The sequence below is a fragment of the Pseudorasbora parva genome, chromosome 7, assembly GCF_024679245.1.
Source record: "Pseudorasbora parva isolate DD20220531a chromosome 7, ASM2467924v1, whole genome shotgun sequence".
Classification (NCBI taxonomy): Eukaryota; Metazoa; Chordata; class Actinopteri; order Cypriniformes; family Gobionidae; genus Pseudorasbora; species Pseudorasbora parva.
The window spans coordinates 2191934-2214036 of NC_090178.1; the positions used below are offsets into that span (position 1 = coordinate 2191934).

At 38.2% G+C, this 22103-nt stretch overlaps 1 protein-coding gene across 2 annotated transcripts in view; it reads left to right on the forward strand.

Annotated features, from left to right (window-relative positions):
* The window catches only part of csmd3a (CUB and Sushi multiple domains 3a), a 579356-nt gene that overhangs the window by 390048 nt on the left and 167205 nt on the right, over nt 1-22103 (forward strand). For both annotated transcript variants that reach the window (XM_067447773.1, XM_067447774.1), the window contains exons 39-43: nt 8-77; nt 10346-10462; nt 11307-11516; nt 19150-19338; nt 20535-20712. In XM_067447773.1, the coding sequence (XP_067303874.1) occupies nt 8-77; nt 10346-10462; nt 11307-11516; nt 19150-19338; nt 20535-20712 (764 nt within the window). The remainder of the gene's footprint in view (nt 1-7; nt 78-10345; nt 10463-11306; nt 11517-19149; nt 19339-20534; nt 20713-22103) is intronic.

Consider the following 22103-nt stretch of genomic DNA (forward strand, 5'->3'; position numbering starts at 1 on the left):
GTTGCAGGGAAGTGCATATATAACGTGCATGCCGGGGCCCGTCAGACGCTGGAACCATCCCGCACCGCTCTGTCTGGGTAAGTTACGTCTTCTTCTCTCTTCACACTCAAAAAAATAATAAAAAATAAACTGTTGAACGAACATAATTAATTTGAGGAAAGCTTTTCCACGAAATTGAATTGGTTTGAAATAATGGTAACACTTTATTTTAAGGTTCTAAACTATTAACTAGTTGCTCATGATCATGCATATTACTATGATATTGTCTGTTTATGAGCACTTATAAAGCTCATATTAATGCCTTATTCTGCATGAGCTTATTGTACATCCCTTAATCCGACCCAATACCTAAACTTAAACGCTACAAAAACTACCGTACTAACTATTAATAAGCAGTAAATTAGGAGTTTATGAGGCAAAAGTCAAAGTTAATAGTGAATGTGTGCTCCTCATACTAAAGTGTTACCGAAATAATTTGTTGTAATCTTGTTAGTAGGATAAATAGGATAAAGGGGGGTAGAATTAATGACCATATTTAGTCTGGGAAATGTGACATGAATTAATTTTCTTTATTTCTATAAAAACTCTTAGTCATCAACACTTGATCACTTGCTAATTGTAACATGCAAGTAATGATGAAGTAAAGCGTTTCTCTTCGCTGGCATTAGCACAGATACAGCTCATTAAGAACAGCACAGCCTAACCACGCGCGCTACACTTCACCATAACGGTAACCTCAACAACAACAAAAACACACCATAACACAACTTTTAAATTTTGAAATATAACATCAATTATATATACCATTCACTCAAAAACACATTAAACAGCACTTAAAGCTACACTGTGTGATATTTTCCCCATCTAGCAATGAAAAGGTATACTGTAAAAATAAATTTAAAAAAAAGGCAAATTGGGAACTTTTGCAGTAAAATCGACTTGGATGTTTAAGTTATTTCAACTTAAATTATGTTAAACTGATTTAAAAAAAATAAATTACATCTTGTATAACTAATACATTTTTAATTTTCTTAACTTATTTTGATGAGTTAAAACAATGTAAAAACATATGTTGTCATAACTTATTGAACATATAATTTTTTACAGTTTATATGACCATCCAGTGAATATTAGTTTCCGATTTCGTTTTAACTCCTACGGTGGCTGATTTAGTCCAAGATTAACACGGCAATCCCCCTCTTCACATTCGACATGGTGCCATCGAGTGTTAAAGCGCGAAAGGCGAAGCTTGAATTTACGGGTATGTCCCTCTTTGGCTACTGTACTTTCAAGATGGAGGAGCAACATGGCGACCGGCATTCGAACCCCTCACCCGTATGTATTTTCAATGGCATATTATAAACTTACGAGAATACTTTATTACTTGAAAGAAGTAAATATACATTAATGAGCACATATATTTTTTGAAAGAATTGTTTTTAGCTAATAATAAACTATAAAGGTTACACAGTGTAGCTTTAATTTCAACATTTATTCTCCTGATCCATCCCTATGCAAAGCATGCTGGGAACTAGAAATACACTGCCTAGTTCAGTCAGCGCAACATAAATTATTTATGTAGTCCCAACACAAATGGTTTAGGTAAACTTAACATTTTACAAATTCTAGTTCATTTAACATAATACAATTAAGTAAAATGGCAATTACATAAAAAACTAGAGATTTGTGTTGTTTCAGCTTATTTTATTTAAATAAACTAAGCAAACAGCTATAAAAAATCACTTTTCTTAAACATATCTAATTTTGACACAACTTAATTTAATTGTGTTCAACCGACCTAATATATTTAAAACTGAAATTTACTTAATTAATCTGTTTTATAACTAAATTAAATATATTTGTGTTGACATAACTAACTAGGCAGACGATCTGTAGTTCCCAGCATGCTTTGCAAATGACTACATTATGAGAGTAAATTTAGGGATTAAGGTGTTATTTTATGTTTTTCTGTAAAGGGAAAGATGTTCTTAGTTAATGTTAGTGTTTAATGTTGAGTTATGTTGGACATTTAGAGGAGTTTCTGTAATGTTTTTGAACGCTCCGGGCACTCAGTGATCTACTAATGTCACGAGTTACACTAGCCTTTTCTTAAATTATCATTATATACATTGTGTATGATGATGAAAATTTGACACATTCAAAAAAGTCATGTTATAAGGATAAAAATATAAATTAAACTGTATTTGATCAAATTGAGTTGGACCAACTCAATTACATTTCTGTCACGTACAGATAAGGGAAAATAGTGCGAGGACTCAAGTGCAGATAAATGAAGATTTATTAACAAAAAATAAAACATAAACACAAAACAAAACCCACAAGGGGGCAAAACACACAAACTAGAAATAACAGAATACAACTTAAACATACCAGAAAGGAATCATGGGGAAGACGGGAGACGTAGACATTACAACGATTCCACAATAGCCCCATTCGCACAGGACTAGTATCATCTGGACCTCTGGTGATTTGTAATAATTGCAGAGAACGTCTGTGATCTTAATCCCGTGGGAATCGGTCATGTCTGTCATTTGTAAAGTAAAAATTCCCCCGCAAATGACCGACCATATTTCGCCGAACACCGAGGTCCTGTGATAATATTAGTCCCGTGTGAATCGACATCTCTGTGATTTGGCCAGGATTAGGCCGATCGGATATCATTTTTGCAAGCTTTTTTTTTTGCTGTAAGCATTTCTATCTTTATCTTTCACGAAAAATAAAGTATGCATTCATAATGCACATCGTTATGAATTCCCGCACGGATTATACTATCACTTTAGAGTGAGTATCAGTTTGGGAGCAAACTGCTTGAATGGTGTGTTTAATATTAACATCAATACTATTCTTGATGAAAAACAGAACAGAACAGGACAACGACAAGCTCGCTTAAACGGGCGCTTTTACATTTGGCTCTGAAACTGAATCATCCGCCGTATATCGTCAGCTCCTCACTCGTGATGAATGAAATCTGACTCCTGCCGCTGGTCTGAGCTCAGGTCATGGCGTCTGTTCGCTAACTGAACGAAATTATGTTTATTTATTAATATAAAATAATCTGGTGATTTTTAGTCCGTATAGTGCTGGTCTTCAAGAGTTATTGAGCATCTGCTCACAATATGGCACAGATTTTGACATTAATTATAATGCATTAAAGAGTAATATTATGATTGTCAGGAGTAGGGAGGACATGAAACTCACCTTTCCTGATTTCTCTCTGTCTGATATTGTTCTTAAGGTGTGTGATGAGGCTAAATAATTAGGACATTACATAACTGATAACCTGTCTGATGATAGGGACATTTTTAGACAATGTCGTATGATATATGCACAAGCTAATATGTTAATCCAAAAATTTTATATGTGCTCAGGATCAGTGAAAACTACCCTTTTTAGAGCATTTTGTACCCCTATGTATACTGCTCATTTATGGCGCCGGTATAGGAAGAGTGCATGCAGAAACTTACTGTTGCATATAATGATGGGATGAGGATTCTGCTTAAGGTGCCACGTTGGAGCAGTGCGACTCAGATGTTTGTCAGTGCTGGTGTGCCCACCTGCTCTGCAGTGCTGTGTAATATCATGTACAGAAGTATGTGTAGGCTGACTGACTCAGTTTTGATTATTTTACAGTAGCCTAATAAATAAACATAATTTCGTTCAGTTAGCGAACAGACGCCATGACCTGAGCTCAGACCAGCGGCAGGAGTCAGATTTCATTCATCACGAGTGAGGAGCTGACGATATACGGCGGATGATTCAGTTGCAGAGCTAAATGTAAAAGCGCCCGTTTAAGCGAGCTTGTCGTTGTCCTGTTCTGTTCTGTTTTTCATCAAGAATAGTATTGATGTTAATATTAAACACACCATTCAATCAGTTTACTCCCAAATTGATACTCACTCTAAAGTGAAAGTATAATCCGTGCGGGAATTCATAACGGTGCGCATTATGAACGCAGACTCCATTCTTCGTGAAAGATAAAGATAGAAACGCTCACAGGAAGAAAAAAAGCTTGCAAAAATGATATCCGATCGGCCTAATCCTGGCCAAATAGCAGAGATGCCGATTCGCACGGGACTAATATTATCACAGGACCTCGGTGTTCGGCGAAATATGGTCGGTCATTTGCGGGGGAATTTTTACTTTACAAATGGCAGACATGGCCGATTCACACGGGATTAAGATCACAGACATTCTCTGCAATTATTACAAATCACCAGAGGTCCAGATAATACTAGTCCTGTGCGAATAGTGCTAAAGACTGACAAACACTAGGGCCTGTATTCATAAAGAATCTTAATCCAAAGAGTAGCTCCTAGTGACAATTCTAAGAAATTTCTTAGAAATGTGGGCGTTTACTCTTAAAATTAACTACAAAATCCTAGTAAAGAAAAACATAATTCAGAAAGCATCTTAACCCTTAAAAGAGGTCTTAAGGTCAAATTTGTTAGGAGCACGGACGAGGACTTTTAAGAGGCTGAAGAGTTTCTTTAGCAGCGGAGAAAATGGCAGAAAGACAAAGAGGGAGAAGAAATATGTTGCAGACAATGGATGACCGTGAGTTAATAAGACGCTATAGATTATATCGTGCAGGGATCATGTTTGTGACGGATCTGATTAGAGACACGCTAACATCTCCGACACTGCGCAGGAATGCCATCGCGCCAGAAAAGAATCGTTGCATTACGATATTTGGCAACTGGTAAAATGCACCAATGCAGCTGTAAGCAGAGTGATCACTCAAACAATCACAGCACTTTCAGAAGCTCATATTGTGTCACAGTTCATTTCATTTCCACTGACCATTCCCACCTTGCAGGCTCAAAAAACGGCATTTATGAATATAGCCGGCTTCCCTGGTGTTGTCGGAGTAATCAATGGAACCCACATCCCAATTATTGCACCGTCGGAAGACGAGGACGTTTATGTTAATAGAAAGAGTGGAACAATGTTTATAATTCTAAGCCAATCAAATACCTTATATTATATTAAATTAACAGCATGGTAAATAATAAAAGGATTTATATACATATATGAGTGAGAGAGAACGGTAAAATAGAACAATTTGCGCTTGTAATTTCAAAGTGAAGGCTTAGAATAGACCCTATACTTAAAGGTGCCCTAGAATGGTTTGAAACAATATGTTAAATTGTTCTCTGATATCTACATAGAGGGTACGTGGCTTATTTAAGGGCAAACATTGTCCAGATACAGTTTTACAGGTCCATTTACAACCCTATAAATTGTCCCTAGGATGTAATGCTCTGTTTTTGCCTTATTTGGAAGGGTCATGAATATTAATGTTGAGCTCTGCTCTAATTGGCTTATCTCAGCAGCTCACAGCAGTTCAGTGAAGCGGCTCTTAAGTCCTGACACAACACAGACCGACTGAAGGACACTTTAAGCAGAACATCTCAAACGGAGATTGATAAAATGCAGCTTACTTGTTTATTTGGTGTTTTCAGATCATCCGCGGGCGAGAGAGAGCTCGCGTTTGTGCGGTTGCCAGATTTCAGTCATTAAATCCCCCAAACAGCTTTTCTGTGAAAAGAAACCTGTATACACTCCGGTGTTTTACCTAAACATGTCCAATCTGACAACCATATACACACGAGCTCTCTGTCGCGCACGGACGATCTGAAAACACCAATAAACAAGTAAGCTGCATTATCAATCTCCATTTGAGATGTTCTGCTTAAAGTGTCATTCAGTCTACATTTTAGACTCGTCTTTTTATATTATATAATAAACTTATTAATAACGTTTATTATGTAACAATAGTCACAATGTAGCTAACATTATGCAGTGACTGTGATGTAGCCTAATCTGAAAGACAAATAGGTAAAAACATCATAGGAAACACCATACTTCAGTTCTGAAAAATATAAATATATAACTTGTATTTTTACAAAATGAATAGCCATGTCAGATGACTATTGTTTTATCTTATATGGTGGAAAAGGTGACGTTTGCTAGAAGGATCGCGTGAACGATCAAAGTATCCACGGTTGTATTTTGTAATACAAAATAATATTAACCTGTTATTAGACACACTATTTAGTTTTGTATGGTACTCGGTGTTTCCTATTGTTACTGTACTAGCATCTTGCGTTATCTAGACAATGCTGTCTCTCTAAGAAACTTTCAATTTAATCAGAAATTGTTTAAACAGCTAGTCAATAAGTGGATAAATGACTTACTGCTTGCACAGTCGCCCCTTTCTTCAGTTTAAGACGCTGAGCGAAGCTTGCTTGAAATGGGCCGAACAAACGAACGATCTTGAATTAAATTGTTGTGGTATCGGATTATAATAAACCTCAACCATGACTGTTGACATTTTTTATCTGTGGGAAGGGTAGAAAAGTCCTCAGGTCTCCTGAACAGCCTGAACATGAAGTGTGTCCATGCCGGCAGCTTGTTTTGATGATTCGCTCCATTTCCGCCTGACAATGAACATGTTTGGACAGATGCAAATGTTGGAGGCGTGCATATAAATGATCCCCAGCGCTTGCGTCACGGTTGGGTTTATGTTGAGAAGCACTTTTTTTTTTCCGTTGAGTTATGAATTCACGAGATTTACATAAGCAGGAGGAGGCAATGATGTTTGAGACTCACAGTATGTGATGTCCATGTACTGAACTCTTTATTATTTCACTATGGCAAGGTTAATTTTTCATTCTAGGGCACCTTTAAAAGCTTTCCTTTTTCCCCTTTTTGGACAACCAACCAATCACATTCTTCAAAAGACTGTGTCATACATAGCAACGGGGTCAGCCCCGCCTCTTCACTAAGATAAAATCTTTTGTATTTTCCTTGCTAAGAGTTGCTCTCAGATCGGTCCCGAATAGCTCTTAAGCTAAGACTCCTACGTAAAAGTTTTTAAGCTAAGTTAGGAGTTTTCTGAGGGGACTCTTAGATTCTTTATGAATATGGGCCCTGGAGCTTATAAAGGGAAGACATCAAGAGGGAACAGGTGGGAGAAATCAACCACTAATCAGATAACAAGGGGGAGGGATCAGACAATGACAGGAGCACATGCTCAACATCACAAAACTCACGTGTGCACACAAGACAGGACAGGCACGTGACAATTTCATTGCATGAATTAGATTTTTCATGAGCTGGGGCTTTATATATTTATTTGATGGAAAACCTGCCCTCAATTAAATTGAGTTTGTCCAATGAGGTTTTTTTTTTTGAGTGGAGAATAATTTATTTGAGTGCACACTGCTCTGCTTCTCTTCATTCTCCAAACCAGTGTGTGTGTGTCTCAACATCCCAATGTCCCTGTTAGCTTTTAGCTTCATCTGATTTGATTTGTGTGTAACAGCTGTTTCATCACCGCGTCCTGTCCAGATAATCAAATGGACTATGAAACGCTTTCTTCAGGCTAGATCGTCGAGTTCGCGTTCAGTCTAATCTTCCTTCTTACATGCTCTCTTTTGTTGAAATCTATTAGCTTTAAACCTCCTCTGGCAGCTGTAACTCCATCGCTCATCTAGCTAATGCTTTCCATCCAGAGCCGCTAATGCAGCGTAACCTCAGGTTAACATTACAGCACATCTAAACTTACAGCATCTTCTTATAGAGGCACGATGGGTTATGCGGAGGTCTTTAAACTAAGTTCAGAAACATTAAAACAGACATACAAATTTATTTTAGTGTTGCTATGCAGGACTATAAAATGTCCACAACTTGGTAACACTTTTCTATGAGTTTCCATTTGATAGTTTGTTAACTGCATTGGTTACCTCTAACATTTACTAATATATTATTATTGTGTAGTGTTGAATGGACTGCAAGTCAGTTAGATGGCTGTGACTTTAAAGATGCCAGTCTGTTGGTTATTGATGTCTATTTTGAAGAATTTGGTTGTAAATTCGAGGATTCCATGAAAAAAAAAATCACCATTTTTATTTATTACAATTCACATGTTCACTGCGAATGTGCGCTGGAATTGCTCTCACTCAAAAAAATAGAAAAAGAAATTAGTATTTTTGTCTTTTTTCTAGTCCAAACATCTAAAAATTCTTAAAACAAGAAGTATTTACTAGACAAGCAAAAGTAATTGTCTTGTTTTGGGGAAAAATAACTCAAAATGAAGAGAGTTTTTGCTTAAAATAAGATAAATAATCTGCCAATGGGGTGAGAAAAATAATCTTATTTTAAAATTATTTTTCTCACCCCATTGGCAGATTATTTATCTTATTTTAAGCAAAAACTCTCTTCATTTTGAGTTATTTTTCCCCAAAACAAGACAATATGTTTTACTTGTCTAGTAAATGTTACTTAATGTAAGAATTTGTAGAAATTTGGACTGGAAACGAGACAAAAATACTAAGTAAGAAAAGCATTTTTTTTGCAGTGCTGGGATTCTTCCACGCAGATCCAGGAAATGAAATACAATTCTATTTATTTCTAATCAAATGCCTATACGACAATTCATCATGACATCACAACAGTATTAACCGTTCGTCCGGGTGGCAAAAGCCGAAGCGTTCCTATGGCAGTTCTAGTAAATTTCTTGGGTTTCAGACATAGTTAACATGATTATTGAGGGACTGATCAACTAATTCAGGAGATGGCAATACATGAAATGCCTGACCTTGCTCCAGTAGATGTAGCGCTAGTCTAATACCATCATTTTTAAATGAGCCTCAGCCTACATTGAGTAGTTATTTTAGTGACTGTTGCTGTTTGACTTAAAAAAATGCTAGGCTATCGTAGATGGTCTATTTCCCTGTTATCTAACTCAAACGGCTATGATGGTTTTCTGTTGCTCGGTCGGGGTCGGATCAGATGGCACAGACGTGAGCTTCTGACGGTCAAAAGGATAGCGTGCTGTAGACTAGCGCTACTCCGCTAACATTAGGCATTCACTCAAACTAAACTCGCGGTGATGATGAAGCCAGTGTGGTTCACGCATCAATCATCCATCAGCCTACAACTATGTCTTGCGTTTCCTATTTCTTCCATTGTTATTCGATCAGTAGCCTACATGACACTAGAAGTTCAGTCTCTTCCTTTTACTTCAGGCAGTGACTGGCAATAAATTCGATCTTTAAAAGAGATCGAAAGTTTACTAATATTAGTCTTGAATTTCCCCAGATGATGATAATTATTCTCTGCTGTGATTTTGTAGATGGACCGTTTTGAGAATACTTCTCTGTAGCGCCACTTTTCACGACGTCCACTTGCTTTAGCCTCCTCACCCACGGGTTTAGCTGGATATATTTACATCTTTCTGAAGGAAATCGATACAGTCCTACAACTTTTGCTGTATATCTGACGGCGCACGTATCACAACACGTTTTTGTCATAGTTTCAACTTTAATCAACAACAATGTTCTTAACTCTGTCACAGTTTACTGTAGCCGACTGATCTCTTCAGTTGGTCAGTAGAAGCCGCTCGCGTTCTGCCGCCCGGAAGTATCCTGGTGCCGATTGTTTACAAACATTCTGAAATGTCTATAGGTGCCATTTTAGAGATTATTTTTATAATCTGATGAAATGTGATAAACTCATTTTTAATTATATTCCTTTTAAATTCTACTTTCCTAAATTCAACAATTGAGTTTGGATTTAAAAGTTAAGCTCAGTTTAATTTAAAACACATATGTGCCGTTTCATCTTATGAACTCAAAATGAAATTTTATTTATTGTTTTTATTTGTATTTAATTCCATTCTCCCTCTTCTCCCCTAAACCGAGGAGCTGACGTTCAGCATGGCTGTTTTCAGACTGACACGAGGTTTAATTGATCCCAGCTCAGAAGATTCAGTGCTCTCTATATTGACATTTCAATTGCTGTCCTAAAGTACTGTAAATGGACACAGCGAGTCCAACAGGCCATTCATTACACATCTGCCAATAAGACAGATGCAAACACACACAAACACACTACATTGTTACATTTTTACTTTCTAAAAAAACCTCATCCTGTATGATTTATAAGCATTTTGAAAAGTGGGGACATGGGTAATGTCCTCATATTTCACAAAAACATGCCCACACACACACACACACGCACCTCAGTCTTCAGTCCCAGCGAGTTCTGCTGCTGTTCATTAAAAAAGTCATTATGAGAAAACACAACTCATGTATAATTTCCTCAAAATGAACGCAGCACATTTACTCCATTAGCATTTCTTATTGCACATCATTGGATTGTTATGTGTATGAGCGGAGAACACGAGGCTGTCTTATATAAGTTAATTTTGCCTATGGCTCGATTCCGTGATGGAGTTTGGACTTGATGAATATCTGTAAGCGTTGTGTTGGGCTTTATCCCGGGCTGACTCTGTGCTCGGATGCTTTTGTCTTTTCAGCTCAGTGCGGAGGATTCCTGACCGACATGAACGGAGTCATCCTGAGTCCCGGCTTTCCTGGGAATTACCCCAGTGGACACGACTGCAACTGGACAGTTAAACTCCCTGTTGGCTTCGGTCTGTAACTCTAAAGTTGCATTTTGCATCTTTTCTTTAGGTGCTCTATTGTTAAACGATTAGCTCACCCAGAAATGTGCATCCTGTCATTAATTCCTCCTGTGGTTGGCCAGCCGTCAGACCTCCGCTCATCTTCACACACAGATGAAGATATTAGTGTTGAAATCCGATGGCTCAGAAAGGCCTTCATTGACACCAATGTCATTTCCTCTCTCAAGACCCATAAAGGCACTAAAGACGTCGTTACAAAGCCCATCTCACTACAGCGGCTCTACAATCATTGATGAAGAGGCCAGAATAGAGTTAGTGCGCAAAAAAACGAAATAACGACTTATATAGTGATGGCCGATTTCAGAACAAAGCTTCGAACCGTTATGAGTCAGTGAATCGACCCATGATTCGAACCGTTATGAGTCAGTGAATCGATTCATGAATCACGTGATTTCAGCAGTTTGACACGCTATCTGATTCATGAATCGATTCACTGACTCATAACAGCTTTAGCATAGAAGCTTTGTTCTGAAATCGGCCATCACTATATGTCGTTATTTCGTTTTTTTGCGCACTAACTCTCTTCTGGCCTCTTCATCAATGATTGTAGAGCCGCTGTAGTGAGATGGGCTTTGTAACGACGTCTTTAGTGCCTTTATGGGTCTTGAGAGAGGAAATGACATTGGTGTCAATGAAGGCCTTTCTGAGCCATCGGATTTCAACACTAATATCTTCATCTGTGTGTGAAGATGAGCGGAGGTCTGACGGCTGGCCAACCACAGGAGGAATTAATCACACAATGCACATTTTTGGGTGAACGAACCCTTTATAATCTGCATCTCTCCTTCTATAGGAATTCATCTGCAATTCCTCAACTTCTCCACGGAGGCCGTGCACGATTATCTCGAGGTCCGAAGTGGCGCTCTGGATTCGGGTTCGGTGATCGATCGCTTCAGTGGGCCCGTTGTTCCAGAATCGTTTTTTAGCACAACCCACGAAACCAGCTTCTTCTTTCACAGCGACTACTCCCAAAACAAGCCCGGTTTCCACATCACCTACGAGGGTAAGACGGATTACACCTGCCCACGGCCATTACTTCCCCTGTTGATACGGACACACACCATTGCATCCCATCCCGCAATAACAGCAGAGGGAATACAACCAATTGTTCTCTTTGAGTTCAGTCAATGCACTAGCATTTACAGCTCCAGAATATCCAGAAAGTTGCCTGAGCGACGGATCGGTCTTAACGGAAAACCCTGTATAATTAAGATGCTTGCGGGGAATGTGTGTGTGCTTCAAAGGGGATGAATGTAAAGACGCAGCTTTTCTGAGAGGATTTGACCATGCAAACAACTACAGCTCAGCTTTAAAAGCTTACCCTAAAAAAACATCAGCGTCTTTTAACGAAAAGCCTCATTTTGACTGCACTGTTATCTAATCTATACCTACTGCTAATATTCTGTGATAAAAAGATTCAAACTCAAACACACCCCGTTCAGTATCTGTGAATAATTTTAACAAAATAAGAGGGATCATGCACTTTTATGATGGACAGATGCACTTTTATGATGGATAGATGCACTTTTATGACGGATAGATGCACTTTTATGATGGATAGATGCTCTTTTATGATGGATAGATGCACTTTTATGATGGATAGATGCACTTTAATGATGGACAGATGCACTTTTATGATGGACAGATGCACTTTTATGATGGACAGATGCACTTTTATGATGGATAGATCCACTTTTATGATGGATAGATGCACTTTTATGATGGACAGATGCACTTTTATGATGGACAGATGCACTTTTATGATGGACAGATGCACTTTTATGATGGATAGATGCACTTTTATGATGGACAGATGCCCTTTTATGATGGACAGATGCACTTTTATGACGGATAGATGCACTTTTATGATGGACAGATGCACTTTTATGATGGACAGGTGCACTTTTATGATGGACAGATGCACTTTTATGATGGACAGATGCACTTTTATGATGGATAGATGCACTTTTATGATGGACAGATGCCCTTTTATGATGGACAGATGCACTTTTATGACGGATAGATGCACTTTTATGATGGACAGATGCACTTTTATGATGGACAGATGCACTTTTATGACGGATAGATGCACTTTTATGACGGATAGATGCACTTTTATGATGGACAGATGCACTTTTATGATGGATTGATGAACTTTTATGATGATAGATGCACTTTTATGATGGACAGATGCACTTTTATGATGGATAGATGCACTTTTATGATGGATAGATGCACTTTTATGATGGACAGATGCACTTTTATGATGGACAGATGCACTTTTATGATGGACAGATGCACTTTTATGACGGATAGATGCACTTTTATGATGGACAGATGCACTTTTATGAAGGACAGATGCACTTTTATGACGGATAGATGCACTTTTATGATGGACAGATGCACTTTTATGATGGATAGATGCACTTTAATGATGGACGGATGCACTTTTATGATGGACAGATGCACTTTTATGATGGATAGATGCACTTTTATGATGGATTGATGAACTTTTATGATGGATAGATGCACTTTTATGATGGATTGATGAACTTTTATGATGGACAGATGCACTTTTATGATGGATTGATGCACTTTTATGATGATAGATCCACTTTTATGATGGATAGATGCACTTTTATGATGGATAGATGCACTTTTATGATGGACAGATGCACTTTTATGATGGATAGATGCACTTTTATGACGGATAGATGCACTTTTATGATGGACAGATTCACTTTTATGATGGACAGATGCACTTTTATGATGGACAGATGCACTTTTATGACGGATAGATGCACTTTTATGATGGACAGATGCACTTTTATGATGGATTGATGAACTTTTATGATGATAGATGCACTTTTATGATGGACAGATGCACTTTTATGATGGATAGATGCACTTTTATGATGGATAGATGCACTTTTATGATGGATAGATGCACTTTTATGATGGACAGATGCACTTTTATGAAGGACAGATGCACTTTTATGACGGATAGATGCACTTTTATGATGGACAGATGCACTTTTATGATGGACAGATGCACTTTAATGATGGACGGATGCACTTTTATGATGGACAGATGCACTTTTATGATGGATAGATGCACTTTTATGATGGATTGATGAACTTTTATGATGGATAGATGCACTTTTATGATGGATTGATGAACTTTTATGATGGACAGATGCACTTTTATGATGGATTGATGCACTTTTATGATGATAGATCCACTTTTATGATGGATAGATGCACTTTTATGATGGATTGATGAACTTTTATGATGGATAGATGCACTTTTATGATGGATTGATGAACTTTTATGATGGACAGATGCACTTTTATGATGGATTGATGCACTTTTATGATGATAGATCCACTTTTATGATGGATAGATGCACTTTTATGATGGATTGATGAACTTTTATGATGGACAGATGCACTTTTATGATGGATTGATGCACTTTTATGATGATAGATCCACTTTTATGATGGACTGATGCACTTTTATGATGGATAGATGCACTTATGATGGACAGATGCACTTTTATGATGGATAGATGCACTTTTATGATGGACAGATGCACTTTCATGATGGATAGATGCACTTTTATGATGGATAGATGCACTTTAATGATGGACAGATGCACTTTTATGATGGACAGATGCACTTTTATGATGGATAGATGCACTTTTATGATGGATAGATGCACTTTTATGATGGACAGATGCACTTTTATGATGGACAGATGCACTTTTATGATGGATAGATGCACTTTTATGAAGGACAGATGCACTTTTATGATGGACAGATGCACTTTTATGATGGATAGATGCACTTTTATGATGGACTGATGCACTTTTATGATGGACAGATGCACTTTTATGATGGACAGATGCACTTTTATGATGGACAGATGCACTTTTATGACGGACAGATGCACTTTTATGATGGACAGATGCACTTTTATGATGGATAGATGCACTTTTATGATGATAGATGCACTTTTATGATGATAGATGCACTTTTATGATGATAGATGCACTTTTATGATGGATAGATGCACTTTTATGATGGATAGATCCACTTTTATGATGGATAGATGCACTTTTATGATGGACAGATGCACTTTTATGATGGACAGATGCACTTTTATGATGGATAGATGCACTTTTATGATGATAGATGCACTATGCACTTTTATGATGGACAGATGCACTTTTATGATGATAGATCCACTTTTTTATGATGATAGATGCACTTTAATGATGGACGGATGCACTTTTATGATGGACAGATGCACTTTTATGATGGACTGATGCACTTTTATGATGGATAGATGCACTTTTATGATGGATAGATGCACTTTTTTGATGGATAGATGCACTTTTATGATGGATAGATGCACTTTTATGATGGATAGATGCACTTTTATGATGGATAGATGCACTTTTATGATGGATAGATCCACTTTTATGATGGATAGATGCACTTTTATGATGATAGATGCACTTTTATGATGATAGATGCACTTTTATGATGGACAGATGCACTTTTATGATGGACAGATGCACTTTTATGATGGACAGATGCACTTTTATGATGGACAGATGCACTTTTATGATGGATAGATGCACTTTTATGATGGACAGATGCACTTTTATGATGGATAGATGCACTTTTATGATGGACAGATGCACTTTTATGATGGACAGATGCACTTTTATGACGGATAGATGCACTTTTATGATGGATAGATGCACTTTTATGATGATAGAGGCACTTTTATGATGGATAGATGCACTTTTATGATGGACAGATGCACTTTTATGATGATAGATGCACTTTTATGATGGATAGATGCACTTTTATGATGATAGATGCACTTTTATGATGGATAGATGCACTTTTATGATGATAGATGCACTTTTATGATGGATAGATGCACTTTTATGATGGAAAGATGCACTTTTATGATGGAAAGATGCACTTTTATGATGATAGATGCACTTTTATGATGGATAGATGCACTTTTATGATGGATAGATGCACTTTTATGATGGATAGAGGCACTTTTATGATGGATAGATGCACTTTTATGATGGACAGATGCACTTTTTTTGACGGATAGATGCACTTTTATGATGGACAGATGCACTTTTATGATGGACAGATGCACTTTTATGATGGACAGATGCACTTTTATGATGGACAGATGCACTTTTATGATGATAGATGCACTTTTATGATGGATAGATGCACTTTTATGATGGATAGATGCACTTTTATGATGGATAGAGGCACTTTTATGATGGATAGATGCACTTTTATGATGGACAGATGCACTTTTTTTGACGGATAGATGCACTTTTATGATGGACAGATGCACTTTTATGATGGACAGATGCACTTTTATGATGGACAGATGCACTTTTATGATGGACAGATGCACTTTTATGATGATAGATGCACTTTTATGATGGACAGATGCACTTTTATGATGATAGATGCACTTTTATGATGGATAGATGCACTTTTATGATGGATAGATGCACTTTTATGATGGATAGAGGCACTTTTATGATGGATAGATCCACTTTTATGATGGACAGATGCACTTTTATGATGGACAGATGCACTTTTATGATGGACAGATGCACTTTTATGATGGACAGATGCACTTTTATGATGGATTGATGAACTTTTATAATGGATAGATGCACCTTTATGGTAGATAGAGAAATAAATGTAAAAATTTATTATTCGGGACAGTACTCAATAAAAAATAACATGCATTTTGCATGATTTCTCTTATTTTGTTGAAATAACTTTTCAAAGATTCTGCAAGGGGTGTTAAATGTTTGAGTGTGACTGTAAGTGTTAAACTCTTTCCTTTCGTTCCACAGTAAGGTTAAGGCCCGTTCACACCTATAGTAGTAAAGATATAGTTCTAAAATCATCCAGTGACAGCCAATCAGAATCCATCCTGCTTTAAAGAGCTCAAGCATTTAAAGCGATAGGTGACATAACCTGCAGCGCTTATAATAAACTGAGCAATATGTGTGGATATCGTTATCGTTAAAGGCCTTTAGACGGTTTTCATCTGACAGCCACACAGGAAACTCTAGTAAGATTTACTTAAAAGCACATTTGTTTTAAAGTCTATTTTTATATTCCACCCGTGTGTCATTCTATTTTACACAGCAGGAGTGTGTCAGTTTATGGCTTTATGGTTGTTAAACAGTAAGATTGTTCTCGTCACTTCAATGAGTTTGTGAAGTAAAAAATAGAAGCTCTCATCCTCTTGTTCTGACAGAACTTTTCAGTATTCATCACAGCATATTTATTACTTGTGGGTGTGTTTGTGTGCGTGTGTGTGTGTGTGTGTGTGTGGGTGCGTGTGCATGTGCGTGTGGCCAGACTAAGTTTAGAAGTTTAATTTTGGATGAGAATTATGCCTTTTTTGTTCTCTGAATTACTTAGAATTAGAAAATTAAATCCAAAGTTATTTAGTGCTTGCAATCAATGCATGTTAATTATAAGCATTTTCCACTTCATGAACAGTACGTTTATTCAAATTAAACAAAACTATTTTAGAACATTGTTTTGCATAGTTTCTATAGCAGCATGACGTTCCTGCTTAAGGGTTTCTCTGACTGGAAGGTCATTAGTGTTATATAATTAGCTGTAGTTTAAATGGGTGGTTGATTATTATTTGACTTTTTTTTTACTTTAGTGAGTGTGTAATGTTGCTGTTTGAGCATAAACAACATCTGCAAAGTTACAACTCTCAACGTTCAAAGCAAAGGGAGCTTTTTTTATTTTAACGACATCTCTTCTTAAGGACTACAACAAACAGCTGATAGGGACTACAAAGAGCTTCTTCACAGGTTAGTGACATCACTAACCCTGAAATTTACATAAACTCGGCCACTGGGAACATGCAACAAAGGGGGGAAGCCATGTTAAGAATTTATAGATTATCATGACAGGATATGCTAATCAATGACTGAAGATCGTTAACTCATAAATTCATCAATGTTGTCTCTTCTTCTGGCGTCTCTTCATCATTGTCCGACTCTGGTTTGAACATAAAAGGCTGGACATTTTCTGTGTGCGTGTGCGTGTGCGTGTGCGTGTGCGTGTGCGTGTGCGTGTGTGTGTGAGGTAATCAGTGTCACATGCCTGTCCTGTCTTGTGTGCACGTGTGTTTTGTCAGTATGGCCTTTGTGCTTCTGTCATTGGGTCAGTTTACATGCATATTCTTAAGCCGACAATGAACATGGTCATGTAAATGCGGTAACCCGTTTTCTTTTATCGGAGTAAGCTCATAAATCGGTCGACACGGGGAGTTTTTTGCCTCTTATCCTGATTTTGCGCGGCATGTAAACGCATTAACCTGCTTTCTGTCGGCTTATTGAAGTGCACATGTGTGATAGGTGACAAAAACACAAACTCAGAGCAGATTTAAACGCATCCAGTGAGTGTTTTGCATGAAATAAGGACATATACCACAAACGCAGACTCTTTTAAGACCCAGAAAACTGTAAAGATGTGTTCTCATCTCATGCAGCAGAAGTAGAAGAGGTTTAGCTGAAACTTCACAGGGACACCAGAGACGTATTTTACATCTTGTGAAAATGGCAATCAACCACCCCTTTAATTAAATCAATTCATTAACATGAACCAACAAACAACAATATTTCGACAGCCTTTATTAATCCTAGTTAATGTTAATCTCAGCATTTACTAACACATTTTTAAGATTAAATGTTTTATCTGTTAACATTAGTTAATGCACTGTGAACTAAAATGAACATGATTATTTTTATTAACTAACATCATCAAAGGTTAATAAATGTTGTATAAATATATTGTCTATTGTTGGTTCATGAATGCATTAACTAATGCTAACAAATGAGACCTTGTAAAGTGTTATTTTATAAAAATGGCTAATATAAAATATGTTTAACTTACTAAAAGTGAAGTTACAAGTTTTTCATGTAATATTTATACCAATAATTATCACACAAAAAAATGTAATGACTAAAAAAATTAAACTCTTAATGGGATGTTCATATAAAGTCATTTGTGCTTTATTAGTATTGTCGAATTGGTGCATCGAAGGTCAGCAGCAAAGACATTGGGTAATTAAATTAGATTAAAAACATAAAGTGTATTCGTGTTTTTTTTAACATATTCACAGCACACAATGCACCTCACTTCTGATTTCTCTCAACCTGTGGACAGGAGCGCTGTCAGTTACATTTTTGAAAAAGTAACTCAGATATTTTATTATAAATTTTAAAGTAATGTCTTACTTTAAAAAAGCAATCTACATTACTTGTAATGCGTTACCCCCCAACACTGCTTTTAAATGAGTTAATGATCTACAACAAAATATCTGAGTTACATTTTCAAATAAGTAACTTTAAGGTGCAGATGAAAACACTGAAGTAATCTGATTACGTTACTTGTAATTTATTACACCCAACCCTGCCTGACTTATGGCTTCTCGCTGGATAAAAACTTCAATATGTAAATAACAGTATTTGTTTTTGTGTGTGTGTGTGTGTGTGTGTGTGTGTGTGTGTGTGTGTGTGTGTGTGTGTGTGTGTGTGTTCAGCTTACGAACTGCAGAGGTGTCCGGATCCGCGGCCCTTTCGGAATGGAGTGGTGATTGGCAGTGATTTTGGGGTGGGCATGACCATCTCGTTCCAGTGCCTGGCGGGATACACACTGCTGGGAGAAACATCACTAACATGCCTGCATGGCGTCAGCCGCAACTGGAACCATCCTGTGCCTCGCTGCGACGGTACCAATCAATCAATCAACTTTATTTATATAGTGCTTTTAAAATGACGATCATTTCAAGGCAGCTTCACAGTGTTAAACAGGACAATATTGCAACAAAATCTGTACCCAGACCTCTTGTCCTCTAGCCCAGAAATCCTGAAATATTCCACTGCTCTCACAGCGTATTCACACACTAAAGGGCATGTCTGAGCTGTTTTAGCTGAAAGCAACTTGCACTGACATATCCTAAACATTGACCACATACACTATACTGCCAAACGTTTTTAGACGCCTGCCTTTACATGCACATGAACTTCCCATTCTTAGTCCGTAGGATTTAATATGGAGTTGGCCCACCCTTCGCAGCTTTAACAGGAAGGGGCCGTCCACAAACTGTTCCCACAAATGTGGGAGCATTAAATTGTCCAAAATGTCTTGGTATGCTGAAGCATTAAGAGTTCCTTTCACTGGAACTAAGTAGCCAAGCCCAACCCCTGAAAAACAACCCCACCCTACAATCCCCCCTCCACCAAACTTTACACTTGGCACAATGCAGTCAGGCAAGTCCCGTTCTCCTGGCGACCGCCAAACCCAGACTCGTCCATGGGATTGTCAGACTGAAGCGTGATTGGTCGCTCAGAGAACATGTCTCACTGCTCTAGAGTCCAGTGGCGGCTGCTTTACTCGACTGCATCCCACGCTTTGCATTGCTCTTGGTGATGTAAGGCTTGGATGAGCTGCTCGGCCGTGGAAACCCATTCCATGAAGCTCTCTCCGCTGTTCTTGAGCTCATCTGAAGGCCACAGAAGTCTGGAGGTCTGGAGCTGTTGACTCTGCAGAAAGTTGGAGACTTCTGCGCACAGTGACCCTCAGCATGCGCTGACCCCGCTCTGTGATTTTTATGTGGCCTATTTTTCACAGGTGGCAACCTATCACGGCCCCACACTTGAGTTCACTGAGCTCCTGAGAGCGACCCATTCTTTCACTAATGTGTGTAGAAGCGTCTGCAGGCCTAGAGCTGGAGTTATGATGTGATTGAACACCTGAACTCAGGGATTTGAAGGGGCGGCCCAATACTTTTGGCAGTATAGTGTATGAAGGCTTTCAAAAAACAATGCATGGCTTTAAGCTTTATGTCCCTGTTTTACTGCTGTGAGGCATTGCGGTTCTCCACCAAGTGCTGATTGTGTTTTGATTGCATTCCCCCTCCTTCAGCTCTTTGCGGTGGGAACATCACAGCCCTCAACGGGACCATCTTCTCTCCAGGCCACCCCGCGGACTACCCCAATCTTAAAGACTGCATCTGGAGTATCCGAGTTCCTCCAGGCAATGGCATCCACATCAACTTCACCGTGCTCAACACCGAGCCCATCTACGACTACATCACCATCTGGTACGACTTCTGCCACGCTTTATAAGAGCTCCTCACCTAAACACTAACATCTGCTGAGTGCCGTGCTCAGACAGTCACCTCGGGTTTAGGATAGACATCCCGATTATTTTAAAGGAATACTTCACCGCTTTTTCATATTAAACTATGTTATTCCCTTACCTAAGACGAGTTGATCCATCCCTCTCTCGTCTCAGTGTGTGCTCTTAATCTCTCTGACGCGCGGTGACGATCTGATAGCATTTAGCTTAGCCCACTAAGCCCAGTTCATTGAGTGAGTGAGTGAGTGAGTGAGTGAGTGAGTGAGTGAGTGAGTGAGTGAGTGAGTGAGTGAGTGAGTGAGTGAGTGAGTGAGTGAGTGAGTGAGTGAGTGAGTGAGTGAGTGAGTGAGTGAGTGTGTGAGTGAGTGAGTGAGTGAGTGAGTGAGTGAGTGTGTGAGTGAGTGTGTGAGTGAGTGAGTGAGTGAGTGTGTGAGTGAGTGTGTGAGTGAGTGTGTGAGTGAGTGTGTGAGTGAGTGTGTGAGTGAGTGTGTGAGTGAGTGTGTGAGTGAGTGTGTGAGTAAGTGTGTGAGTGTGTGTGTGTGTGAGTGTGTGTGTGAGTGTGTGTGTGAGTGTGTGTGTGAGTGTGTGAGTGAGTGTGTGAGTGAGTGTGTGAGTGAGTGTGTGAGTGAGTGTGTGAGTGAGTGAGTGAGTGAGTGAGAGAGAGTGAGTGTATTCATATCCCCCCTCCTCCTCCATATTATGACAACAGCAATAATATGATGATGATAATAATAATAATCATTAGATTGCAAAACAACACAATTGCCATTATTTATTTGTTTGATTGTTTTTAAATGTCCAGTGATGAACACAATTTTATAATATATTTTAAGATTTTTTGTATAATTATAATCCTTTTTCCTATTATGACAACAACAATGAACAAAATAATAATAATAATAATAAATATTGTGCACACTTATTCTCATGTTTGTCTGGCGAGTTCAACGCCCAGCCCTTTTCTCTTGAGACTGAATGAAGCCGCTGTTTCCTGATGCCGTTGTTGAGTGCCTTCAGTGCAAGTCTGAGTTTGGATCAAAATGATTAGTCAGGAATTCCTCCAGAGAGTTTGTCCTTGTCCATGAAGAAACGCGTCTGTTGTAACGCCGCTGATCTGAGACTTACGCAACACTTTCAGTCTTTTATCTGTTTTGTTTCACACATTTCTCTCTCTGCCGTATATTTCCTCCTTGAGCGAACATTAATGCTGAAGTGTCAAGTGGCTGGTGCGAAAGCAGAATGTTCACGCTTGTGTTCACATCATGGAAAATAGGATTTTTCTTGCTTTTCCGAAATAAAAGGGTTTGATGTACTGTATATAAATCCTTCCCCGGGAATGGCGTTTTCAGAAAT